Here is a 27,512-nt window from a genome sequence, read left to right as displayed (position 1 = left end):
GACTGCCAATGGCCTATTAATAAAATTTTGCCTTTCAAAAAAAATATTGACGTAAAAAAAATTCATCCAAATTAATTGAATTTAATTAATTTTTACAATTATTTCAATTTGAGCTAATTATATCTTGGCTTGTAGGTTGCATTTATGAAGCAAAGTTTGAATTTTAATTCACATATTGGCAAGGTATCCCTTTTTGAGCAAGCTGGAGTAGCTCAGTCGGTTAGAGCGTATGGCTGTTAACCATAAGGTCGGAGGTTCGACCCCTTCCTCTAGCGTTTTATGGGCCAAACCTACAAAGTGTTTAGGCTTTATGGGCCTTTGGGGCTCTGCCCATTTTGGGTTTCTTGAAATTATCCTACAAAGTGTTGTAGGTGGTCATCCTCCTATCGGTTGCACTCCCTTTCGAATCACTGTTAAGCTTCGAAATCTCAAGAATCAAAGATGCTTGGAAGATCAAAACTCATTATGCAGAAGCAGCTGCCAGGGAGCAAAACTGTCTATGCGGTGGTGTATGAGCCAGTGATTGACATGATACCTCAGAAATATTTAGTGTACCATATGATCAACTAGATGTTGTTAGAATGGAGCTTCTACTATTGATTGACAAACTCCAACATGTGCAAAACGCTTCACACTTCTTGTATTGGGATTTGGGACAAATAGCCAAGCCAGTGATTTACTGTATTCTGAGATAAAAGTTAACTTCTTTATCAAGAACACTTTTCCATGTAACACAACTACCCCATCAATGATCTTGAACCATTACTTCATCCCAAATGTCTGTCTTGCACAAATGCCTTGATGGCACAGAATTCTTAGCTATGGGTAGGTAGTTTTGCACTTGGAAGTCACTTTCAATCTGGCTTCTGATTTATGATCTTATCCCTTAAAAGCTAGATTAAGAAATGCCTTGTTTATAAGATACTCAGATAGGAACACAAGGAACTCACTCTGGAAAGTCTTTATTGGGGAAAAAAGAGATGTACATTTCAAGTCTCACATCCCATCTGAGCATCTCCTTGAAATTATTATGCTTTCAAGAAGAATGTGGCCTCACTCAGGTATATGCTGGTTATTTTTACAACTATCTTTCTTTGGAGAGAATTTAACTTGACATTCATTTTACGTTTTCTTGCTTCTCATGGTTCTTTTTGCAAGTCACATATGTTCCTTCCATTATTCATTTTTTAAGTAGTCATCAAATTCACCAATTGATCATCTCACCGTGGAAAGTTGGGATGGCAACCACCAATCACTTCATTCTTACAGTTATACTCATTTGGATGATCTTGATCAACACTTGCAGCCCCATTAAGCCCACACCACAGCCAAAATTCCCTGCCATTATCATCTTTGGTGATTCGACTGTGGATACAGGCAATAACAACTACATCAGCACATTGTTCAAGGCTAACAAACCTCCGTATGGGAAAAACTTTCCAGGCCACATTCCAACAGGGAGGTTTTCGGATGGTTTACTTGTTCCTGACTTTGTGGCCTCCTTTCTGGGAATCAAAGAGGCTGTACCTCCTTTCCTGGAACCAAAGCTATCAGAAGATGAACTCTGCACAGGTGTTAGCTTTGCCTCTGCTGGATCAGGATACGATGATTTGACTACTAAGTTATCCAATGTTATCCCAGTTTCAAAGCAAATTCAACTCTTCAAGAGTTACATAGTGAAGCTCAAGGGAATTGTAGGAGAAAAGGAGGTCAAGAACATCACTGGTGAGGCTCTAGTGATAGTCAGTGCAGGATCTAATGACCTTGTTTTCAATTTCTTCGATATACCAACAAGACGATACGAGTTCAACATTAGCGGGTACCAACATTTTTTGCTGCAAAGGCTAGAAAACTTTGTCAAGGTAAACATAACTCACTTACACTTCGATATTGCAAGTTTGCTAATGTCTTGTTCCATTAGCTCTGAGAAGAAAACAGATATGAACAACAGTTTTTCTCCATTTTCTGTGTTTTCCTATAACCTCCCGTGTATTTAATGCATTAGCAACAAAAAGGATTTGCATTCATAACCCACCATCACTCCAATAAAGAGAGAGAGAGAGTATAGTGTGGCTTTTTTCTGATACAATGCAAGAGCTAAAGAAGCTAGTCATTCAAGCAGTTATGATTGAATTTATAGGAATTGTATCATCTGGGATGCCGAAAAATGGTTGTAGCTGGTCTACCTCCAATTGGTTGCCTACCGATTCAAATGACAGCCAAGTTTGAGAATCCAAAAGATAGAAAATGCTTGGAGGATCAGAACTCGATTGCGCAATCTTACAACAAGAAGCTTGCAAAGCTGTTGCCTCAAATACAAGCAATGCGACCTAGGAGCAAAATAGTCTATGCAGACGTTTACGAGTCATTGATTGACATGATAAATCATCCTCGACGATATGGTAATCCACCTTCTTTTTTTTTCCAAGTAATACGTTGTTATTAAACCAAAATTTTAACTGTTTTTCCATGGCCAAAATCAGGATTTGCAGAAACAAAGCTAGGTTGCTGTGGCACCGGACTCCTGGAGGCTTCCTTCCTGTGTAACCCGACGACTCCAATTTGTGGAAAGCCTTCAGAGTACTTGTTTTGGGATAGTGTTCATCCCACCCAAGAAGCCTACAGATACCTTGCCAAATACCTTGAGAAGGAAGTTGTTCCTCAGTTCTTGGATGACCATGGCCATAGCTTCACTGAATCTGATACAAGTGAACAACTTCTAGCTTAATTTATTTGCATTGCCTACCTTTTCCGGGTTTCAGGAAACAAATTCATAACAGTTATAAATTTTTATGTAGAATAAGTATGAGAGTTAACTGTCATCGAATTCATCCCAAATATGAAACAACAATCAAGGCATTCGACCTTTTTCATTCGTACTTAGACAAACAATCAACATCCTGTTGATCAATATTTCCACATCTTCATGAAACTGCACGTTCTTCTTTTTTCCCTTATTTCCAAGTCCGGTATCAGGATTCAAGATGGAGGAAACTGGGAAATGCTAGTAATTCAGATAAATTAAACTGGGAAAGGCAATCCAAGTCCAACTCAATATGATTCGACTCAACCCACCAGTTGTCATTGATGATCACCTAGAGAAAGAAAAAACTCTCATTAAAAGTAATAAATATATGAAATTAACGAGTTGTTTATTACTTTGAAAGATTACCATATACCAATATCTAGCCCCGGGCTGGGAGAAGAGGAAAGAAAGACTTTTATCCGTTGAACACATTCATTTTAAGCCGTATAAGTAGCAATTTATGATACTTAATGACACTTGTTATAATTTAATGTGTTTGAATAAACTTGCGTTTTACAATATACTCTCTCTCTCTCTCTCTCTACCAATTATTCAATTCTTTACATTGTATTTATGATTGTTATTACTATAATTAATTAGTTTAGGGTTTATACCTTTCGGGTTTAATGGATGGGGATTTTTGATAATCAAGTAATTGAGATTTTCAAGCAAAACTTTAAGGAAATACATATTGCCGTAATTGGACACTTGTTCAGAGTCGAGAGAGAAAAAAAAATCCTTGATAAACATAAATATTAAGAGTATAAAACATCGAAAAGTAAAAAGTAAAATCGATTCCAAAACAAACTCAAATACATATTTACTTATTCGTGAAATGTTCTTATCCCTTAAGAATTATAATATTTATGAATTATATTTAATTTTTAAAGAAATTTATTGCTCAACCAATAAAATTCTATCGAATTTAGATTAATTCTCAATTAGAATTTGAGTCAAACATGTATTAAGATATATGAATTCAATTTGACTTCGGCTTGAAAATTTTAAACGTAAAATTTTTCTCAACTTATAACTTCTCGTAGGGTTTATATATATACTCCATCGCTCTACCTTGTAAACACCAAGCTATCCTTCCGAAAGAGAGGTAACAATGGCTCCTACACTCATCTTCACACTGGTGCTAATCATCATCAACACATGCAATCTAACGAGGGCTGCAACCTTGCCAAATTTCACCTCCATTCTCATCTTTGGTGACTCCACTGTTGATACTGGCAATAACAACTTTATTAATACTGTTTTTAGAGGAGACCATCTTCCATATGGCCAAAATTTCCCTGGTCACATCCCTACCGGGAGGTTTTCAAATGGAAAACTCATTCCAGACTTTGTTGCCAGCTTCCTAGGGATAAAACAGACTGTCCCTCCTTTTCTAGACCCGAATCTCTCAAACAATGACCTTCGGACTGGCGTCAGTTTTGCTTCAGCGGGGTCCGGATTAGATGATCTTACCACTGTTGCAACAGGAGTCATCCCAATGTCCAAGCAACTTGATCTCTTCAAGAGTTATAAAGCAAGACTTGGTGGCATTGTTGGTGAAAGAGAAGCTGAAAACATCATTAGAAATTCTTTGGTAGTCATCAGTGCAGGAACTAACGACTTTGGTTTCAATTACTACCTCTTGCCTGTCCGGAGATCGCAGTTTGACGTTAGAGGCTATCAGGATTTTCTGCAAAATGCAATGCAGGACTATGTCAAGGTTACATAAAAAACTCTCAGGATAAAGCAATTTGGCTCTTTTAAGATTTTGTTTTTTCTAACGGGGTAACTTCAATTTGTTCACAGGCACTATACGACCAGGGCTGTCGCAGGATAGCTATAGCAGGGCTTCCTCCGATGGGTTGTCTTCCAGTTCTAATCACAGCAAGACTCAAACCCCTTTTGGATCGGAAGTGCTTAGAGGATGAGAACGCAGACGCACGGTCTTACAATCAAAAGCTTGTGAACTTGTTGCCCCGGCTGCAGGCGTCCCTTCCAGGGAGCAGAATCGTGTATGCTGATGTCTATACAACGGTGATCGACATGGTCAACAATCCACAAAAATATGGTAACGCACTATGCCTTTACCTGATCCAGTTAAATAGTTTCCTGGAAAGGAAATCGAGGAATTGATTTGTGGGAGGTAATGCAGGTTTCACCGTCACAAACAGAGGATGCTGCGGGACTGGATTACTGGAAGCCTCGTTCTTGTGTAATCTAGAGACACCTGCATGCACAGCGCCTTCACAGTTCTTGTTTTGGGATAGCATTCATCCAAGTGAGGCGGCTTACAAAGCCCTGGCTGTCGTCCTGGAAAAGCAGCTCGTCCAAAGCCTCCAGTGATTCATAGCTTTCTTCTGTTTTTTTCTTTTTTTTTTTGTTGATGAAAAACCCATCCGTAGACAATGGGTTTCACCTTGATTTATGCTTGACAATCTAGTTGGATTTGACCAGGTCATTAGAAGGATCCAAAATGGACTAATTTTTGGTTTATGCTTTATGCTTTGGTTTCTCTTTTTCAATTGCATTAGAGAGACATCGGACCCACAATACCAAACTACAAGGCCTAACATTTTGACTCAAAAGCACCCTAAAAAGCAGACATCGATCCTGGAAGGTTCTTCCCTCCTTTTGCCACCGGATCCAGATCTATTCAATCCCACATATTTCCTGCTTTGCTACTTTTTAAATACTATTTCTTGTTCCTTTTCTTCGTATTTTCGGTAATCCAGAATTTAAAAAAAAGAAAGAAAAGAAAAGAAAAACCCAATATCATGCTTTTCCACACTGCCCCATATAGATATTCCAAAGTTGATACAGCCAGAGAGAATGAATAAAAAATATGGATGAAGACAGAGACGAAAGGATTCATTCCTTCTTCCAATGGGATAATATGCCAATTTTTTGAAAAGAAATCATTCCTGTGTTAGGACCATCCAAGTATGATCACGAAAGGTTCAAAAGAAAATGGTCAATCTCAAAACTTTAATTTATTGTCAAGTAGTAGCATCTACCATACAGAAGCATGAACAGGATTTTCACAGTTCCTGAAAGTTAACCATGCCCCAAGTGGCATTCTCCATTACAAAACTGCCTACAGCAGGACGTCCAAACGATTTGGTGTTGCTACCTAAGAAAACAACACTTACGACTATGAGCTTGTACAATTTGATATTGGACGTGTAAGTCATATAGTTTCTCTATCCGAATGCCCATCCAAGTAACAATGAAACTAGGAGATTTCATTTGATTCTAGTTCTTCTAAAGCAGCAGCAGTTTAGAAAATACTACAACCATAAGAAAGATACCTGTAAAACAAGAATAAGAATTCCTCATATGATAATTTGCTATATACAGGATTTGAAGAAAGCACTGCAAGATTATAATTCACCTTGAAACCAGAATATCTTCTGATTAACACAAGCAGACTGTCTATCCATGATCTTTTAATTCACAAATAGAAGAGGAAAAATTGTGCTAAATACATAACAAACACCTAGTGCCAGATTGGCAAATCAGTTTAGACTACCATCCACACAACACAAAAAGAATCCCTCAACTTGCACTAGCTGCAGCTTACCTTCTACTTCCTGCCACCGGATGATGCACTGCCTCCCTCAAACAAGTCACTAATCCTAGCCTCGATATCCTCCGGCCCGTGCCTGATAAGCCTGTCAGCATTCCTCCCGATTTCAGGAATACATTGGAACCTCCCAATGAAGTTTCTATAGGCAGGTAGCAAAAGTCTAGACACAGAAATCCTCAACTCTTCTCTCAGCTGCTCATCGAATACAATCCATGTAGACTGAGTTTTGCATACCTCCTCAAATTGCGAATTGAAAGACTTGATCTTCTCTTTCATGGACTTGGCAACCGCATTCGAAGCCAAGGAGGTGTTGTCAAGCTTTAATGTTCCCAAAATCTTATTCCATGAACTCCTCTGATAATTCGTACAATATTGCCGGACTTTTGCATTGTGTTTTCGGATCCAATCATCACCAAGAAGTGACCCCAACTCACTATCCTTCACTTTTTTTACGATATATCTTCCATTATTCATCATGAAAACAGAACACAAAGCAGAGTCCCTGTAAATCTTGGACTTCGCCTCCAAATTACTCTCCAAAAGCTCCATAATCCACGCCATCTGAACCGACATAGAAGACGAAGATGACCCTCTATCGTCAAGCTTATTTGATGGAACAACCACATTACTTTCGTCAAAAACTTGTTCCAACGTCTGTCGTGAACGACACGCCGCACGGAGATAATTCATTACGTAACGTGTGATTGGGTGAAGTCCGCCACCAGGAACAGCGACCTTAGCAGGGTCCCGCCGAATCAAATTCTCTAATTCCATGAATATCCCTCTGATTGCTTCTCCTAGTCTCTTCCAAATGGTAACGGCTTCGTTTCTAAGAACCAAACAGTACTGATCCGAGAAAACGGAATCAAATTCAGGCATCAAGTCACGCAAAGTCTCGAACACGTCGAGAACTTTGAAAAGTCTCTCCGGTGACCGGCTCCCGATAGCAATGGCGTCAGCGAAATTAAGTAACTGAATGGTGGAGCCACGGCAGACTTCCATGAAGGAAAGATCAGCTGCGGAGGAGAATCCGAAAAAGATGCGATCGCATAAGCGGCGTTCGCTCGGGAAGAGGATGCGAAGCGCGACGTTTGCGGCTTTGATCCAGCGTTCAATCTCGTCTTCGAGATCTTGCCATGGCGTTTTCTGGACTTCGTCAATGCTCAGCTTTTGCAACCCAAGCCTTGAGATGCTCTCTTCGAGGAACTCTCTTCGGCATGCGCTGTACACGTGAGAGCATTCTTTTCCGAACCCTGCGGCCACCATGCGCTTGGCGATCTCGTGGAGGTCGTTGATGGTTCCCGACGGGAGCGCGTCGATTACGATGTCGTAGTCCGTTATCGGCTGAGCTACAGGGATCTGGTGATCGAGATCCGCACCGTTGTGAAGAATTCCTTCTTCGTTCTCTTCATTTTCGTCGTCTGAACCGGACAATAAGTTTCCTGTTGACTCGTGGTTGTTCCGACGCAGTTCAAACGACTCAGCGCCTCGCTCCATCAGAGACCTGAACTCATCCTCGACGCGGAACATGGCCTGCTGCATCAAGTCGTCCGCGCGTACAAGACACGCGCCGACGGATTTCTCAGCGGCCATGGGGCTCCAGTCCCTGATCGTGCCAATCAACTCGTCAATAGCGTCAAGGAAGGCAGAGGAATCAGCTGTGTCAGCCCAGATGGGATGATCAGCCGCCACGTATTGGGAGATCTGACGGTCCAAGGAATTGAGGGTCCGCTCCAGCGTGGCGCATCCACGGGGGTCGTCGTCACCCATTTTCTCAGACAACTTCTCGCGAGAAAACCTCCCGTCGAAGTTGGAAAAGATCTGCAAAATATCGTCCGCCATGGTATCGTTCTGCCCCAGCGTCTTGGCTATATGCCTTGCCACCGCCAACAGCTTCTCTTCACCGTTCTCCGCCATCAAAAAAAAAAAAAAGACAACCCCTTTTTTCTCTCTTTCTTCTTCTCTCTTAAACTCTGCTTCTACAGCTCTACTCTTAGCTCATCAAAAACGCTATACCTAGCCGCGTTTTGGGTTTGTAAAAACTTGAAGGGAAGGGAAAGGAAGGAAAGCAGAAGAAGAGGCCTAGGAGGAGGAGGAGAGAGCAGGGTTGGGTTTTGAGAGGGAAGGGAGGGAGAGTGAAAGTGATATGACGGAAAAGACCTTGGGAAACGCGGTTTGAAAAAAGCAGATAAAGCGAGGAAAGAAATAAAGGGGGATTGGTAGTTATGGTAAACATTGCGAGATCATTGGGTTTTGGACATTTCCAAATCCGTTTGATTTGGTTTAAGAACGAGTAAAGTGGGGGGTTTTGTTGGATTCGGACAAGATGGTCTTTGCGTTTGTCTTTCCACCAATGAACTGGATAACTCTCGTCTTACTCTCACTCTTGCTCTTGGTTACTTTTTCTTCTCCCTTGACACCAATTAGAAAAAGTTAATCAAACCAAATAGATTAGGAGCTGTGACTTAGTCGGTAATTGTCTAATTTAGAAATAGTAGAATAAAGTTCGGAAACTAAGGTTGTTTTCCTTGATTCTAGAGATTCAAATTCACACCTTACATAGGAAAAAAAAAAATAAAGACCAGTGAATATTGAATGACCTATAGGTTTTGGTTTATGTTGGTAAGCACAATTTGGTCTTTTGCTTCCTTCTTTTTCTCCGAATATAAAAGAAAAAAAATAGAAATTTAAGGAGGATATTAATAGTTATGTAGGTATATACTAACACCACATGATTATTAAATAAATTTAAATTATAAATATATATATATTTATTTCACATATTACATTACATGATACGATTAATACATTTATTAAATAAAAATACTTAAACATGATATAACGAACATATTCAAATACAATTAACATAATTAATTTGTTTAAGTAAATACCATACATGAGTTAAACATGTCATATCATAGAAATTAATAAACAAGTTCAACATGTCATATGCAAGTAAACGAGTTTAATTCGTCATGTTTAAACTATGTTAACATATTTGAGACGCGAAACATAATAACTCTGAATACTAAACTCGTCTAATTTTGTGTCATTTTCCTAGCGTGTGAATAGATCCTATTCGAAAAAAGGACGAAAGTGCTTAAAAATGTCTAGGGTCGTAGTTAGTTCATCCCAACTACTATAATAAATTGAATTGATTATAAAGTCTATGTTGACACCTTCTCTCGCACATTCCCTATACCATAATTTAATAACGTGCGTTTCAAGTTGTGCTGAGTCCTAAAGACTATCCAAAAGATTACCTTCAGGCCCAATGGGCGTTTCTGTTAATCGACTTTTTTATATCTTTTGGGCCTACTTGGTTTAGACCCGGCCTTTTCCATTGGGCTTCTTCTTGGGTACTTTCTCTATTGAGAATGATCGTGGTCCAAAAATTAAATCACGAAAAAGAAAAGCATTTACTTGAAAGATGCGGCTTCCCCTCGTGCTTCCTCCCCGTTTCTTTCGTTTCTCAACCTGATAATGCAAGCCAAAAGGGATCTCTACGTTTCGAAAGAAACTCAATCAGAAACCGTTCATCCCATCATCAACGGCTTCAGGCCCTCCAAAACAATACTTCAAACTGTTTATATACGCTTCTCAAATCTCAATTGCCTTGGGTCAAAACGAAATCAAAAGGAATTATCTTCAAGTTTTCAGATTTCTTTGGATTGCTCTTTGATCTCACATTTCCAGCAATGTCTTCCACTCCAATGCTCCCAGTGTCAACTTCAGAGCCCAATGTTGAATCTAAACAGTCTGCCACGACCCCGAATCTCCGCTCCATCCTCGCGCGCCTCTCGGGCTCTGCCCGTCTGGCTCTCTCTCGCTGCCGTCCCTGGACGGAGCTCGTCGACCGTACCGCATTCACTAAACCAGCCTCCTTCTCCGATGCCACCTCGCGGGTACGCAAGAATTTCTCCTACTTCCGAGCTAACTACCTCACCATACTCGCGGGTGTGCTTTCATTCTCACTCATCTCCCACCCTTTCTCGCTCGTAATCCTGCTGTCACTGCTCTCGGCGTGGCTTTTCCTCTACGCACTGCGGCTGTCGGATCAGCCGGTGGTTATATGGGGCCGTCCGTACTCGGACATAGAAACGCTGGCAATATTGGTGGCGTCAACCGTAATAGTGATATTCTTGACGAGCGTGGGGTCTTTGTTGATATCGGGAATCCTGATGGGACTGGGGATTGTGTGTGCGCACGGTGCCTTTAGGATGCCGGAGGATCTGTTTCTCGATGAACAAGAGCCGCTGGGTTCTGGGTTGTTCTCATTTGTAAGTGGCGCTGCTTCATCTGCCGCCGCCGCTGCCGCTACTCCTGCTATCATCTCGCGTGTTTGAGCAATCAAATTCATGGGGTTGGGGTGGTGATGGGATTCTTCGCTATTTTGTGATTCATTCATCATGTTCTTTCTAGGAATCAGGATCGTAGATCAATGATTCAGATTTTCTTGTAACCTGGATTCTTTGCTTTGTTTTTTTTTTCCTTTCATTGAGAATTGTATTAAGTAACATTCAACTAGAATGAACGAAAATGGTGCGAATTTGCAAAATCCCAAAGCATTGGATGATGATAATGATCCAAGGACGCTCAAGAGAGATTTAAGAAAAGAGGAAATTATAATCACAGGGCCAGGAAATCAAGCAAGTAATAAACAATTTACAGAAACCAAATGCAAGTTTGGCAGTCGTGTAACAAGCATTCTCAGAGATACAACTTGTAAAGGGGAAGGGAAAGGGAAAACTTATACTCTTAAGAAGTAAAATAAAAAACTAACCAAACTGCTCCATTTTCTTCATTATTATGAATGTAAAACTATCTCCTACATAGGGAAAATATCAAAAATATTAAAAGAAAAGTGAAAGTGAAGGCTGAGGGTGTGAATATACATCCAAACATTTAAGAGCTATCATTTGCATATCCACTGGTCTCCTCTGCAACCTTTGCCCACACATTTGAAATTTTCTCAGCATATCCCACCTGTTACATTTTCACAAGAAACGTGAGCTAAGAAAACAAAAGATGTTGAATGCATAAATGGTAATATGTTGAAAGATTCAACTCCATTCTATGCATTGCTTAAGAACAGGAATCACTGGCCTTTTTCCAACTTCCATGAACAAGACTTTTTTTAGGGGAGGGGGGAAGAAAAAGAGTTCAACTGATGCCTAAAAGGATGGGGAAGTAGGTGGTAATAACTGGAAAGTGGCATACACTAGTAATACCTTATATTTCCACAGCCCATAGGCAAGTAGAAACAGGTAAAGATTAAAATGGTTCACATTGCAGTTTGAGAACAAAATCAAACACATCCCACAAAGGCCTCTTGCAAAAGGTGGCAGGAAGCAAGCCCGATGATCAATGAAGTAAAACATAAAGAGATATGGGACCATCTTTTTGCTGAAGAGTAACTAGAGGCCTTGAAACTGACATCCAATACTTCTTCTTAAAGCAAATCAACTGAATTGGTCTATAAAGCAAAGGAAATAGCAAACACACTTGATAGGATAATAGTTCAGTGAGTAATGAAGCTCTCAACAGAGACACACAAGTTTTACCATATAAATTTAACGTACAAGATGCTCCAATTTCAATCAAACAAGTTTAAGAACGGATACTCTGCTGCAGTATCACTCAAACCAAGTTAATCAGACCTTCGTTCACACAATGAATCATCCAACACGGACAGGAAAACAAAGATCAAAATTACCTGATTAACAACAAAGCCCTTCAACATGTTGAAGAGGTCAGTGCGTCTTTCTTTGTCAAACCTCTCAAGCTCAAACTTGTTGTTTTCCTGTAATTACATCACCATGAAACCAACTTAGAAAATTATCAAGATAACCATAACAATCCACACCATGCACTTGCAAATGCAACAGACACAGCTTGCAACAATATAAGCATCTTTGTAAAGCATATGAACTGATTGTAGCAGTGCATGCCTCTTCTCTTTTACTTTACAATATGAAACAGAACAGAGAAAGAGAGAGAACTGGTGGAATATAAGCATCTTTGTAAAGCATATGAACAGAGTCTAGCAGTGCATCCCTCTTCTCTTTTACTTTACAATATGAAACAGAAGAGAGAAAGAGAGAGAGAACTGGCGGTGAGGGCTATTGCATAGCTAGTAATATAGTTTACTAACACTATTATTTTCCTTTTAAGTTGATCCTATCACATCTTCAGCTGCTCTTTCACATCCTGTGTTAGTAGCTTTAGTTACGATTTAAAGAAGGCCATCACTTGAGAACTGTTTTATGAGTAGGCGTGATACGAGTAGGCCTGCTTATTATCATAGCATCACACACACAGACACTAAAATATCAACATCAAAACAGTGGAAAAAATTCAACATATCAAAAAGAAAGGGGAAAATTATCCTCCAATTCGGATAAATATAATAGAAATTATGAAAATTACTACCTTGATCCGCTCATATTCACTTATGGCAGCATTTTTAGCATTTTCAGTAACCCGTATACTTTCTCTCAACTCCTCTATCTTGCGAATCCTTGATTTGTCACCACCAAATATTTTTGATGACGCAGCTTCGAGTTTTTCAGCCTTTGAATGCAACGTAGATAGTTCTGATAGGAGAGTTTGCACTGTCAATAAAGCACTTGATCGATCCGAAAATGCACTGTGCACAGCTAACATAAGCCCAAGATATTCATGAAGTGTATCCTGAAGTGCACAAAAAGAACGTGCATTATAAATAATTGTGAACTTCTCTTTTCAAACATAGAAACCTCAATGAATTTTTCTGTGACCAGCATAATTCCTTAACTTAGATTGATGCAAGCACTAAGAACGAGTATTAGTTTCTCAGGTAATAGACAAGCCAGCCATTCAACATAGCTTCAGAGCCTTTATAGTTGTCAATTGTCAAACTTACTCATTACTAGAGATTTAACATTTGCAAACTCGTATACTTGTTCAAAATAAATTGTTCCAACAAATGGATACTTGTAGTCATCTCAACCCCATGTTTTAAGTTCAAAGAATAAAATGAGGTAAAGACTTGCACATTACCAAATGCTTGACGGTCTGTGCATTCAATTCTCGATAAAATCTGCTAGCTTTGACTGCAGCAGTTGCCAAACACTTCATGTCAGCAGCCCTTACTTTTTGCGAATTGAACCTACCCTCCTCATTCTCAAACTTAGTCAGCTTAATAAATGCCAATCCTAATTCTCCCATTGTCTCTCCCATATCTTGCTGTGCTTTAACAAGTGCCTCAGCCTAAAAGAAAATCAACGACACCCAAAACAAACCATTATCAAAAACTTTATCCCACAAGATTCAAATGCACATGTTAAACTCATGAAAAACCAGCAAAATTACCTGCTGAGAAGCATTGCTGAGTTGCTGCTCAAGATCATGAATCCACTCTTTCTTCTCCATAAACACCTTATCCTCCTCTACCACGGGCGGTTTTGAACCACCCCAATCATTTGCAACAGACTGTTTCAATTCCTTAAACAACCGCAACAAATCCATACCACCTTTGGCAGGCTGCACCACCTCATGTGGCGCCACCACCGCAGTACTTTCCCCAAACAACTGCTTCGGTAACTTCACGGCACCATCAAGCATCCGTGAAGCCACATCAGTGCTCGTCGCCAACGGAAGCCTCCCTTCCACCTTCAAAAACACCTTCAATTCATCACTTAGTCTTATCACAGGATGCTCCGCCAGCCTCCTCAAATATTTCTCCAATGCAACCCTTCTTTGCTCCACGAATTCTTGCTTCTGCATCACCTGAGATTCCACCACATTTTTATCCGGCCTCGGCGGAATAAAAAATCCACGGTAAGATTCCGCTAACCGATCCGATAACGTGACTACATCTTTAAACCTTCTCCTGACACTAAATTCGGATCCTCCAAATTCAGGAATATTCGTTCTCGTCGTAATTAAGTAAGTGTAATAAGCATTACCTCCCGGCACAATTGAATTAGTGGTTTCTTGCTCTTTCTTGGGGTTGGAAACCGTAATCTTGATGTAATCTGAGCTGGACGATGGCGATCTGGAGAGCGTCAACGAAGATTCTGGATTCTGAGAAGTCGATTCGAGACCGTTGATTTCGTTGACTGAGTTCTCATCGAAAGGACTAAAGATGACGTCAGCGTACGAAGGAGGCTCGATGTAGGAGTTGTTATCAGATGCGTTCGGGTTACGATAGAGCGGAGGGGAGAGCAAGGGATCTGAGTCGGCCGGAGTCGCGAGGATCGGCGGGGACAGCGGGTGGTGCGTCGTGTCGGAGAGCGACGACGTGGCGCTCCGATAACTCGAGTAGGAATTATTGTTCTGGTGGTTGTTGTTGTTGCTGCTGTGGTTGCTGAGTGGCTCGTCAAGAACCAGATTCTCCATTTCTTCACGGGAAGCGAAAAGGTGAGCTTCTTCGAAGCCCTGGTTCTCAGAGCCCATCATCTTCCTTACTAAAACAAAATCTCAAGAACCAAAAACAAGAAACAATGCAAAAGAAACTCTCAATATGCTAATCTAAGATTGGGCATTAGGGTTTTTGCTACTTCCGACGGTGGTTTAACCCGAGCAGGGGTGCGCACTACGCCGTTTGAAGAAGAAGAAGAAGATCGAAGGAAAGGTTGCACGTGGCTTGTGCGTCGGGCACATGGAAAAAATTGTAAACAGAAAAAGCTGTGGATAAAGTAAAACAGGAACGAGAAACGAAACGAAAACCGGATCTCTCTTTTTTGTTTGTTTTCGTCGGGTTTCTGATATTTCCAAGTGTTGGTGGGCCTGGTCTCGGGTTTTTGGAATGGATTTGGACTTTGTAGTCTTAGTTGGATCTTGTTGCAATTATACGATGCGTCCGAGATCATTGTATTATTACACCATAAACATGTTTATCGCCCTGATCTTGTTCCATGCTTTGCTTGATTTGGGTGTAATTAACAGATCAAAACTGTTGACTGTTTGTTTTTGCTAGAAACGACCATACTTGATTATTTCATCCGAAACTATGAGCTAGGTAAGATCAGCTTAGAAGCCAAGTGAAAACATGCACTACGTTTCTTTTAGCCAACCACCAGATAGAATGGAAACTAAAACTTCTCTTGACGAACTACCGGTTCATGAGCATTAGTTTCCCTCGTAATGTGGCACGGTCATATTAACTACTTAAATCATATGTTACATGAGTAAATAAATATCAATTGATAACGAAAAATAAACAATCATAAGATAAAACTAAGGTTAAAAGTTCTTTTCATTTTATCTTTTTACTATTCTCTTGAAGAATTATTAGTTTATTAATATTAATTTCCTTCCTAATGTCACTCAATTACGTTAATTAATTAAATTATATGTTATATGAGTATATAAATATTAATTAATAATAAAAAACAAATTACATTTTTTTAAGCAATCATCGGATAAAACGAGGATTACAAACTATGACTAAAAGCTCCACTCATTTTATATTTCCGTACCTCTCATTATGAACTACTAATATATTAATATTATATTACTGAGCATAAACATATCAATTGATGTTGATTTTAACGATTATTAATTTTACATTAGATTGAGATTAAAAATTAAGTGAAAAATAAGCTACAGTTTTCTTTGAGACAATCGCCGGATAGAAGCGGGATTATAAATTAAAACTAAAACTCTTCTTGTTTTATCTTTTCATTATTCTCTTGATAAACTATTAATCTATTGGCATTAGTTTCTCTCCGAATGTTATGTGGTTGGGTAAATTTGTCAAATTCAAATTATATGTTACGTGTACATAAAAATATTAGTTGGTATTAAATGTAATCAATGTTTATTTTATGTTAAATTAAAAATTTATTTAGTATAATAAAAAATGAGAAATTTAATTGAAGAGAAATAAGAAGAGGAAAAAGAGATAAAGTGAAACTCGGGGTGGGTCTAAGCCGAACGGCCGAAGGGAAACATAAAAGGGTGGAGTCCAAAACGCAAGGCTTTCACCCAAAGCAGGTGATGCGGACGAGACCCAACATTTAAACCAGCATCCAAACACTCGGATTAGGTTTCCCACATTTCCTTCTACTTCCTTGCTTCCCTGCTGTGCTGACAAACGAAGACCAGGAACAGGGGTGAGAAAGAGAGATAACCAATCCTGAGATTCGAACCCCCGGGAATTTAACCAGGAAAATGGCTTCCAAGTTCGGCTTAGCTGGTGGAATCCCGGAGCGGCGGGTTCGACCCATTTGGGACGCCATCGATTCTCGACAGTTCAAAAATGCTCTCAAAATCACTACCACTCTCCTTTCCAAACATCCCCATTCTCCTTACGCTCTCGTAAGCTCATCATTCGATTTTTATCAAATTTTGTTTTCAGTATGAACTTTTAGCTTAGATAGTTAGTTTGAATTTTGATTGTTTTGCAGGCTCTCAAGGCTTTGATATTGGAAAGGATGGGAAAATCCGATGAAGCACTATCTGTTTGTTTAAATGCAAAAGAGCTTTTGTATAAGAATGAGTCCTTGTTAATGGATGATCTCACTCTTAGCACGCTGCAAATCGTTTTCCAACGACTCGATCACTGTCAGTTTTTCTTTTCTTTTCTTTTCTTTTTTGGCTCAGCTGATTGAACCATTAATTGGTTTTAGTTTTTTATTATATAAATTTTTTTGTTGTAATTATCAGTGGAGTTGGCTACTAGCTGTTACGAGCATGCATGTGGGAAATTCCCAAACAATTTGGAACTGATGATGGGGCTTTTCAACTGTTATGTTCGAGAGTATTCTTTTGTTAAGCAGCAACAGGTTAGCGATTTTTTTTTTTGGGTCTTTTATTTGTTTTTAAATTGATGGGAATTTCAGGGCAGCTGTTTTTAGGAGGAGAAGTTCATAATTGGTGTTAATTATTCTGGTTTTACTTTCTGCCAGACAGCCATCAAAATGTACAAGCTTGTTGGTGAGGAAAGGTTTTTGCTCTGGGCAGTTTGTAGCATCCAGTTGCAGGTTCTTCCAGTTTTCCTAGCTGCTTCTTTGCCAATTTGTTGAACATGTCATTGTTTGGTAGTGGTCGTAACAATAATGATTTGATGTTAGTGTGCTCTTCATAAATAGAATGGAAATGTTGTAACAAACAGGCACATTAGAACTAACAATTTATGGTGGAAGATGACTTTCCAATTTATGGAATCGAATGCAAAAACTAACATCTCTTCTTGGCTGGTCAGGACTGAAGTTTTGCATAGTATTTATGCTAGGCATGCCCATGACTAAACATGCGAAAAATAAAACGCAGAAAATAATCTAATCAATTCAAAATGTTTTAAATAAAGCATGTTTTCGAATAAAACTATCTTTAAGAAATATTTGATATGCAGTTGGGTTGCTCCAAAACTTGCTGTCTCCAAACCCAAGATTGAATCTGTTGATGGTTGCAGCGGCTCAACAGTCTGATCTGGTTTCAGGTTTGAAAATGTTGCAGTCATTTCTATGAAGGGGATGTTAAGAACGGTGTCAGTGTAGGGCAATGAGGTTTTCCTCTTGAGACACCAGCCGCTATGAAATATATAGCATTGATCTAGGCTTTTGAGAAGTATAAAATATGTACTGAAAGTGCTAAGGTGGAATTGAGCTTCAAAAAGCTGCTGGCTTTTATTTGTTTGTTTACAAAAGTTTTAAGAAAATGCTATTATCTTCAGTTTGAATTAAAATTTCAATTCCCCTGATAAGTTTGTCTAGGTGCATTAAAAAAGACATATCTGTGCTATTGACAATACAACTTGTTTGAAGAAAAATATAAGACTGTTGATTAAGTTCTTCTGAAGACATCTATAGATTATAACATGCTCTTGTTTCTTTTTTTTTCTTTGTCCAACAAAAAACTGTAGCAAGACAGGTTCATAGGAAATAGATGTCAAATACTGTTGCCTTTTTTCTTGTATCTATTAATTTATATTTAATATTTATAGAAGTGTTGTTATTGCCTTGATGGTGTTCTTGGCATAATTGAAAAGGTTTTCAAGGAACTAATTGTCGGAAATGCAGACTTGTATTTTATCCTGTTTTTGGAGGGACTTAATAATCTGCTTAATTGTCTCATGGAACATTATACTGAAATGTTCTCTACAGGAGAGATGTAGATGTTTTTGTCATCAGTTTCAAGGAAAATTACTAATTACTTTTAATTTAGAATATGTCTCCTTCAACTGCTTACTTTGTGGGGTCTGAGCTTCTGTCAGGTTCTTTGTGGAGATGGTGGAGAGAAGCTGTTACTCTTAGCGGAGGGTTTACTTAAGAAGCATGTTGCTTCCCATAGCTTGCATGAGCCTGAAGGTGCATTTCCTTTTCTATCTCTTTTATTTGCATGCAACCTGGAGAGCGGCTCTTGTGTTCTCATTTACATATGATATCCAATCCTACATCTGTGCAGCTCTTATTGTCTACATTTCAATATTGGAGCAACAATCAAAATTTGGTGATGCTTTGGAAATTCTCACAGGGAAGTTAGGATCCCTTTTGATGATTGAAGTTGATAAGCTACGGATACAGGTAATTTCTGAAGCTTATATTTCCTACTTGTTAATAGAATATAAATGTTAATATGTGAATATTTTGTGTGCATGCACGTCACCTATTCAAAATGCATGTGGTTATATATCCTGGACATAGTTGGAAATTACCTGGAATTCCTCACTAAGATCAATTAGTTTAATTTTCATTTTGATGTGTAAGGTGGCACGCTATTTTCATGGGGAGTTGTTGTTCTACTTCTTTGCTTTTCTTATAAAATTGTATTCTTTGACTTTAAGTTGACAGGGGAAGCTTCTTGCTCGGGCAGGTGACTATGCTGCCGCCGCCAATGTATACCAGAAAATCTTGGAATTATGGTATGCTTATGGATGTTACTGAAATTTATAGCAAAAGTTTGGATTAGTAACTATGGCAGGTTAATAACATGTGCTGAGGTAGCATTTGTTTGGATTTGACTTTATCAATAGATTCAGAATTTGCTATATTCACCTTTGCATCTCATATCTTCTACCTGCTGCTTTACAATATAATGCATGTGAGTATTACTGAATTGGAAATTACAAATTGTATGGCCTGCTTATGATGCAAACTATTTTACTGTTTGGAGAATTCAAATAAATCTAAACATAGGCGTTGTATTTGTTTTCTAATTTCCCTGAAGTAGAAAATGTGCATAGGCCTTGCATGCTTCTATTGTGTTTGTATCTGCTCTCTATACTTGTTGCTTGGAATCATGTTCCATCCAAATTAATGTTTCTAGCACTGAAATTTTGAATAAGTATTTCTCCTCGTCTAACCTCTTGCATTTCAATCTTATCATTCATGAGAAATTTTTGCTTGATTCTTAAATAATATGTACTAGCATTCATTGAGGATTAGCGCTTTTAAGATTCTGAATTGCATTTTCAAAGTTTTGAGCATTGTTGAACTATTACTTCTGAACATAACATTTCTAACAGTTGGTCGTTTTTTTCTTGTCTTTTCTTGTTAACTGACAGTGCTGATGATTGGGAGGCTTTCCTACATTATCTAGGCTGTTTATTAGAGGATGATAGCAGTTGGTCCACAGAAAACATCAATGCTCCATTTCATCCCCCAAAATTTGTGGAATGCAAGCTTACACACTTTACAGATGAAGTGGTATATTATTAATAACTTTTGAGTATTACTGGTTAGTTTTTTTAATGCAGCGCTATGCAACATTATATTATTGAAAATTCAATTTGGGCCAATCTGCAGTTTGATTCTTGTGTATCAAATGCATCAGCATTTGTACAGAAGTTACAAGCAGAAGAAAGTAACAATTCTTTAAGAAATCCATACTTGGCATATCTTGAAATTGAAAGGAGGAAATGCTTGTTTGGAAAGAACAATCATGATGATCTTATAGAAGCTCTTTTGCAATATTATTCAAGGTATGCCTTCAATTATTTTTCTTAAGTTTTTTAGTGAATTGTTGCGAACAGGTTAGTCTTTTATGTATCTGGTGAATTATTTAAGCCGAACTTTGGGATCCTATTGTGGTCTGTTCATGCAATGTCTATTTCCGGCTGATGGGTTGCTTTTCAATTTGGTTTTTATTGATTTTGATAGAGTTGTGAATGTATTAACTTGCTACTAGGCATGTTTCTTGAGCTCTCATTTACTTCTGTTTGATTAAGTTTGTTGTTGCAGAAATTATTTGCAGTAAATGCTATGTTTCATGATGCTGTAAATTTTGTGCTGTTTGCATTTTATTACACCTTCAGTTCTTTGAAGAAGAAAAATTATTTGCATTTTATATAGAGCTTTTTGTTGCTGAGTACAGGTTTGGTCACCTGGCTTGCTTCACCTCTGATGTAGAAGCTTTTCTTCAAGTATTGTCACCAGAAAAAAAGATGGAGTTTCTGGATAAGTTAATGGAAAACTCGAACTCCCTTTCAGCAGTGCCAACTAAAGCGCTAGGGCAGTCAATAACTCTTTTGAAAACACAAGAACTGATTGGAAACATGTTCACGCTTTCTGTGGGTGGTGAGTCTCATCATTTATTTAGTGCCTTAAGAGGATTGAGTAATGGTGTATTGCATGGCTTTACCTTTAGTTTGTTCTCCTATTGGGCTATTGATTCAATTAGAGACCTATTATAGAACTCGGCTCTTCATTCTCAGAACTTGAAGGCTCTGCTCTACAAATGGCCGAGTTGTACTGTAAAAACCTTCCACTTTCCAAGGATTTGGATCCACAAGAGAGTATGCACGGTGAAGAGCTGCTATCAATTGTCTGCAATGTGTTGGTTCAGGTGGCACATACTTTATTTTCTTTCTTTTTTTCACCATTCACATCCGCAACTTTCTTTTTTTCTTTCAAAATGCTTTTATATTTCTTCCTTCTTGGTATTATACTATTTGTGTTTTCACTATTAAGGTTGTGGCTTATGTTATACATTTGATTCTTGTTTTTGTGGAACATCGACAGTTTCCACCTAAGAAACAACTTAAAGTGATGATGAGTGTGCATTATGTAGGTTATGTTATGACTGATTTAGGTTGCTTTTTCTCATTAGGAAAAGTCTATTGGTTTGCTTGTTATCAACTTTGTTGCAGTGTGCAATTTTGACAGCTTTTTTCCTATGTTGGTTTTGCAGTATAATATATAGATAAACTAGATAAATTGAAATAAGTTTGATATGTTTACCATTTGAGGAGAAATTTAGTACTTTCATTATATAAGATACAAGGGAAAGAGGGGTGGAGCATAATGTTTCATTGGATGAGATTACTTTCCCAATAACAATGTTAAAAGTTTTATAGAAATTGGCTAAGATAAAATTAACTTTAAAGAGATAGGGGATAAGTGTCTGTTGTTGTAATCTGTGGGTCTCTGAGGTGGACCTGAGTGCCAGTGTGATGTCATAATTATATCATTCCTTAAAGGGCTGGAGACCTATGCTCTCTTAGATACTGTCTTTCAGTTAGAGTTACCTCAGTATGAACTCTAATCAGCTGGCAAGAATTATATCTCTGTTTCCTCATCTTGCTAATATCTGCATAAGTGGACAGAAGAACGTACATTTTTCTTTGTGAGTGCACGTTGGTCCATTATGTCATGTTGTTTTTACTTCTGGATTTTGCTGCACATGATTTTACTCAACGAGTTATTGAGATTTCTTTTCTTGTTCTGGCAACTACTTATTTGTATCTCTAAGATTAACATTCATGTCTACAAATTTCTTTTTGGATTTAGTTATTTTGGCGCACGAGAAATCTTGGCTATTTTGTTGAGGCAGTCATGGTTTTGGAGTTCGGGTTAACCATCCGAAGGTCAGGAAATGTTTTATTTTCTCCCTTGGCATTGCAGCATCTAATGAATAATTAATTTGAATTGAAATCACTGTTTGCTTCATTTGACTGACTTGTTCTAGAAATTAATGTTGGTTGATGAGATGACCATGTGTGGTGGCTGCTTGATGGTGTTTATGGCATTAAAATTAACTTTTGGCTAAAATTTTCCGCTTTCTGTTTTGAAAGCTCTTTGTTTTGCTAGTGAGATTCTTATTCTTGGAGATAACATCTGTCTTTGTGCTCATTTTGGCAGATATGTGTGGCAGTACAAAATCTTATTGTTGCATTTGTATTCACACTTCTGTGCCCTTTCATTGGCGTATGAAAGGTAAGTGGGATTATGTGGTTAATACTGAAAAGCATTATTTTTGTCTCAACGGTCAACAATGTCAATCACTTTTCTGACATGTTTGCTAGTTCCTCTAAATGCACGTCATCCTCTTCCCTAGGTATGAAATTTACTCTTTTTCTCTCTCGCAGGTATAAATCATTGGATGTGAAGAATATCTTGATGGAAACTGTTTCACATCACATTTTACCTCAGATGTTGGTATCTCCATTGTGGGCAGATTTAAGCGATCTGCTAAAAGATTACCTCAAGTTTATGGATGATCACTTCAGAGAATCTGCAGATCTTACATTTCTCGCATATCGCCATAGAAATTACTCTAAAGTATATATTTACATTTGTAGATATTCCTTTCACATCTGCATTATTATTCCCCTTCTTTACTTTTATCAACAAAAAAGGGAAACAAAGAAGTGTGGGTTTTCAATAATCTCTCTCTGAGGAATAATTCAAGTTGATACTACTTGTTTGCTCCGTGTTTTGGTGCAAGTACTTAATATTAAGTAATTGATGTTTTATTTAAATCAGAAATAGAGAAAAACATATGTATAAAAAAATGGACTATAGCGTCTGCTGCAAGATTAATATAGTAAAATAAAGAATGACTGCCTACAGGATGAAGTAAATCCTATTTACTTACCCTTATTGATTCTGCCTTTAGAAGCAGCTTAATTCAATTTAACCATATCTGAATATCCTGGTGCTTCATTGTCCTGTCTATGTTCAATATCTAAAATTTGCCAACAATGTAAAACTGACTGTTGGGCTCTGTGATTGCAGCTAGTAGATGTTACAGGCTAAAAGGAAAAACAAAGATAAATTAATTGTTGGAACAAGATTTAGGTTGTGATTATGTGAACTGAGGATTATTTGTTACCGTGTATTTCAGGTAATAGAATTTGTTCAGTTCAAAGAGCGGTTGCAACATTCCAATCAATATTTGGTGGCAAGGGTTGAAGCACCAATTCTACAGTTAAAGCAGAGTGCTGATAACATTGAAGAAGAAGAGGTACCATATCTGAAATCCTCAAGTAATTAACACCTATGCTGTTTTGGTATTGGGGTATGCATATAAGTTAACATTAATATTTCTTCTTCTAGAGTATTCTTGGGAGCTTGAAATGCGGGATTGACTTTGTAGAGCTCTCTAATGAGATTGGGTCAAAATCGCTGACCTTCAATGAAGATTTCCAGTCGCGACCTTGGTGGACACCAACTACAGAGAAAAACTATCTTTTAGGTCCATATAACATGCGGCATAATAATACCTGATGTTTTACCGTGCATTATCTTCTTGAGATTTTTTTGTGGTCTTCCATTTTGCCCCCCCGATCTATTCCCCTTCTAATATGCTTGGAACCATTTTGAAACTTTTGCTTCTTCAGGTCCATTTGAAGGAATCTCCTACTATCCTAAAGAAAACTTGGTACTGAATTCTGCCCTTGTTTCTTGTATTGTAGTTTGTGTATAATGTTTGTTGCAGAAAGAATTTATCTTCCATGGTTTTCTCATGTCAATTATGCCTTTCATCTTCTGCTTTTCTCATCAGTTATCTAATTTGAGTTTCTATTTTTGGATGAAATCTGGACAAAGGAAAGGGAAGCAAATGTACGGGGAACCATCGAGAGGAAGTCTCTTCTTCCTCGGATGATATATTTGTCTATTCAAAGTGCATCAGTCTTACACAAGGATAACAGTGAAATCAATGGTTCTTTAGCTGATCCTAAAACATCCACAGAACTGAGGACTTTACTTGAACGTTATGCAAAACTGTTGGGATTTTCCTTAAATGATGCAATAGATGTGGTTGTGGGGGTTTCCCGTGGGTTGAAGCCTTTTCAGGTACCTCTCTGTATTTACATCCTCAGTTAATTTATGCTCATGCATTCTAATTGTTGCAGGGTCTTTTATTTGGTTATACAGTTTGATATGCTGGTTGATGAGATCATGTACTGAATATTGTTGAGTTTGACAATGTCAAGCTGTGCTTCTATCTTACAGTTGTAAAGATTTAAATGTTGTTCCATAGAAGTAAATACATGTTGGGAAGTAGGTAAAATTGGGTAATTTGAATATTGTCACATTGTCTCTAGTTTGTGTTTTCATTATGCTGAAGGTATGCCAATTGGGCATATTTTGGTCTACATTCTTCTTTTACTTGTAGAATAGATGCTTGTATGCCTTTATTGATATTGCAAGAGGTTGGTGATTGCAGTTATCCTACATATGCTTGGTCAATATTGATGTTTATACTGCTTAAGTTTTATATTACCTTAATTACCTATTGCGAAATTAATTCTTAGGTTTTATACAGGCTTTTGGTTCAGATGTGATTGACTGGTTGAACTTTGCCGTATTTTTGAATGCGTGGAACTTGAACTCTCATGAGCTTGAACAACATGGAGGTGAATGCATGCATGGTGGCTGGCATCTTGTAAATTTTCTGCTGGAAAACTACATTTTGGGGAAGGTCAGATCCATGGAGCCTCTGATTCACTCACCACAGGGTGATTTTCCTATATTGGTGCAGATAGCTACCGAGCCATTGGCTTGGCATGGCCTTGTAATTCAGTCTTGTGTTCGATCGTGTCTTCCATCTGGAAAGAAGAAGAAGAAGAGTGGATATGTGGATCAGTCTATCTCTTCATTATCTCATGCAATTCGGGATGCTATTCAGTCTTTATGTGGCACATTAGAAGAGGTTGGGAAATGGTTACAAGATCAGATCAACAGCCCGGAGGACAAAAAGATGGACACTTTAGTGTCCTCTCTTCAGAGAAAGGGACAGGGTGAAGGACCTGGACAGGTTCTCCATCTTTTGGAGACTTTGATGTCTTCCCCAAATGAGACAGTGCTTGGCAATCGGATCTCCGAAGCTTTAAGGTCCTGGAGTCCTGTTGATGTTGCAAGAAAAATAGTAACTGGACAGTGTACAGTACTCTCTGAATTTTGTCGTATTTGTGAATCAAAAATAAAGTCATTACGGGCTTTGAAGCAGCAGCTAGCTCAGGTCTGAAGAGTGATTTATGGCTGCACAAACATTAAAGCAGGTGTTAGGCCTAATCTTTTTTCCTCCCTTTAGCCTTGGAAGTGTTAGCGGATTCAACATTGTACCTTTCCCAGGAAGAGGTTGAAGGAATGCATATTTTGAGTCCTGTTACATGATTCTGCAGATTTTGATGCTAGATAAATGTCAGATGGTCTTTCCACAGTTTTGGTAGTCTCTGTAAGGTTTCTTGTTGGAGAGTGTGTACACTAAATAAATTCCATCCCTTTTCTTCTTATGTTCAAATTCTTTCACCATGCAATTCTGTATTCTTATTTCTCAGTTTAGATTTTGGCATTGTAACACTCACATAATTTCCACCTTAATTGAAAAGCTGTTGCAGTTTTCTTTATACTTCCCTCCTTTGGGAAATTGTTCTTTTCTATTGGAACCAATCGGATTTACTTGGGTTGTTGATAAACACAGACAGGTGACTGGAAACATGATTCTATCTGACTTGTAATCAGCTGCTTTTGCCCAAAAATATTGCTTGAAAGCTGAATCCCCTTTGATATTTCTAAGTGGCAATGCTATTTTTAACTGTCTGCCGGGCCTTGTTGCATCCTGGAACATTTAGGAAAGCACAGAGCATCGCCATGTTGCAACGTACATCTTCCTTACCATGAACAGGAACTCAACGACTGCAACCATGACATTTGTGAATCAGTCTTGTTCCCATTTCTTGTCAGTTTTACTTGATAATGGTTGGTGTGCATGACGAAGAAAAGTTGGTAGAAAGGGGAACAGGGAGACGAGCACTGGTTAATTCTGTCAATGCCGTGATTGCAGACAAGACCCAACACTAACGGTCCCAATAGATTGTGCACGGAAACTAAGTAATCTGATTACACGTGGAAGTGCGGGTTTAGCGCGTCTGAGACTAAATTATTATATTAATTCTTCTTCATATTTATTTCTTGACCTGAAGTCAGTTTGGCAGGCTACCTACTTCATTATGATCTGCATTGTCACGAAGTGTTTAAGCACCATTGATTTTCAAGTTTTCCATAGAAAAGTTTGGGGAGTAGACCTATCAAAACCTGCTTCATTTCAATATTAAACACCAAATACAGAAGAAAAAACCTAACCCCTGTTTGTTACGTCGGTTCCTGCCTTGATTGATGTTTACTTGATCTCAATCATGTTGAAAAAAGCAGCTGCCATTACCCTGCTGCAGACGTTTGGCAGGTTTAACCATTTGTTTATCAGAGCTCTTGTGCAGTTTTTATGTGATTCTCACGTTAATCATGGGGGAGATTCTTCCTGTTGCAGGGTGAAATAACAGAAACTTCATGACTTGGAAGAAGTTGATCTTGTTATTATTATGTTGTTGATTAATCTCAGGATATCCATAGCACTTATTGAAAAAGTTTGCACTCATCATCATGACTTCATGTTCAATGGGAAGATATGATCTTTAAATGCTTATAGAGAAAACTGTGGGTTCACTCAAAGCCAATTTGTCAAATTTGCCTCATTAGATTAGCCTTTGATAATCAAGGGGAAAATCATCAAAGATAATGCAACTGATGACTTTTGTTGTATAATTTTCCTGAGAATCGATTTTGTCAAAAGACCATGGACTTTGGACTGTGGACTGGCAGCTTCTGTCAGTAGTTCTTAAATTCTGGAGATAACAGTTCTTCCTCTTCCTCTACCAAATCCCAAACAAAATTCAACCTCACCCCAGCTGTCCTATGATAATCGAGTAACCAAATTTAAAAAGTATAGCAGATGAAGAAGTATATGCATAGACAGTGGATCAGTGAGCATTGGACAGGTGGATAAATGCTTTGGTCCACATTGTATAGAAGAATCACAAACTGTTGAGCTAACAATTGATCTTTTACTGTATTTAATAACCCAGAGATAAAACTTAAACAACATCTTATGTTATAATTTGTAATCCTC

General features: G+C 38.3%; 6 protein-coding genes and 1 non-coding gene across 7 annotated transcripts; 5 read left to right on the top strand and 2 right to left on the bottom strand.

Moving 5' to 3' along the window:
* TRNAN-GUU lies at window positions 202–275 on the top strand. The gene has a single exon. It is a non-coding gene; the product is annotated as a tRNA-Asn (tRNA).
* LOC18591041 (GDSL esterase/lipase At2g30310) lies at window positions 1,027–2,825 on the top strand (the record flags this gene model as incomplete). The annotated part of the gene is made up of 4 exons (XM_018126955.1): window positions 1,027–1,061; window positions 1,307–1,862; window positions 2,141–2,402; window positions 2,484–2,825. Coding segments are annotated over 4 exons (1,098 nt in total), but the record flags the coding sequence as incomplete, so codon positions are not given.
* LOC18591040 (GDSL esterase/lipase At2g30220) lies at window positions 3,747–5,306 on the top strand. The gene is made up of 3 exons (XM_007016944.2): window positions 3,747–4,526; window positions 4,613–4,874; window positions 4,959–5,306. The coding sequence occupies exons 1-3, from the start codon at window positions 3,918–3,920 to the stop codon at window positions 5,147–5,149; spliced, it is 1,062 nt and encodes a 353-aa protein (XP_007017006.1). The 5' UTR covers window positions 3,747–3,917; the 3' UTR covers window positions 5,150–5,306.
* LOC18591039 (exocyst complex component EXO70B1) lies at window positions 5,763–8,634 on the bottom strand. Its single transcript, XM_007016943.2, has 2 exons — window positions 6,387–8,634; window positions 5,763–6,114 (listed from the first exon to the last, which is right to left on the bottom strand). Exon 1 carries the CDS (start codon window positions 8,307–8,309, stop codon window positions 6,390–6,392), a length of 1,920 nt encoding a protein of 639 aa, XP_007017005.2. The 5' UTR covers window positions 8,310–8,634; the 3' UTR covers window positions 5,763–6,114; window positions 6,387–6,389.
* LOC18591038 (PRA1 family protein B3) lies at window positions 9,811–10,968 on the top strand. Its single transcript, XM_018127259.1, has one exon. The coding sequence runs from the start codon at window positions 10,091–10,093 to the stop codon at window positions 10,736–10,738; it is 648 nt and encodes a 215-aa protein (XP_017982748.1). The 5' UTR covers window positions 9,811–10,090; the 3' UTR covers window positions 10,739–10,968.
* LOC18591037 (sorting nexin 2A) lies at window positions 11,034–15,123 on the bottom strand. The gene is made up of 5 exons (XM_007016941.2): window positions 13,746–15,123; window positions 13,434–13,643; window positions 12,825–13,085; window positions 12,109–12,195; window positions 11,034–11,378 (listed from the first exon to the last, which is right to left on the bottom strand). Exons 1-5 carry the CDS (start codon window positions 14,832–14,834, stop codon window positions 11,298–11,300), a joined length of 1,728 nt encoding a protein of 575 aa, XP_007017003.1. The 5' UTR covers window positions 14,835–15,123; the 3' UTR covers window positions 11,034–11,297.
* On the top strand, window positions 16,260–25,955 carry LOC18591036 (phagocyte signaling-impaired protein). The gene is made up of 19 exons (XM_018127938.1): window positions 16,260–16,697; window positions 16,787–16,943; window positions 17,046–17,164; window positions 17,288–17,362; window positions 18,595–18,688; window positions 18,786–18,904; window positions 19,172–19,242; window positions 19,885–20,026; window positions 20,126–20,301; window positions 20,694–20,896; window positions 21,034–21,164; window positions 22,109–22,185; window positions 22,460–22,534; window positions 22,687–22,879; window positions 23,445–23,564; window positions 23,657–23,795; window positions 23,941–23,981; window positions 24,149–24,397; window positions 24,870–25,955. The coding sequence occupies exons 1-19, from the start codon at window positions 16,551–16,553 to the stop codon at window positions 25,569–25,571; spliced, it is 3,030 nt and encodes a 1,009-aa protein (XP_017983427.1). The 5' UTR covers window positions 16,260–16,550; the 3' UTR covers window positions 25,572–25,955.

The sequence above is a fragment of the Theobroma cacao genome, chromosome 9 (genome assembly GCF_000208745.1).
Source record: "Theobroma cacao cultivar B97-61/B2 chromosome 9, Criollo_cocoa_genome_V2, whole genome shotgun sequence".
Taxonomy (NCBI): Eukaryota; Viridiplantae; Streptophyta; class Magnoliopsida; order Malvales; family Malvaceae; genus Theobroma; species Theobroma cacao.
Note: the sequence above shows the minus strand (reverse complement) of the source record. Positions and strands in the feature narration are given on the sequence as shown.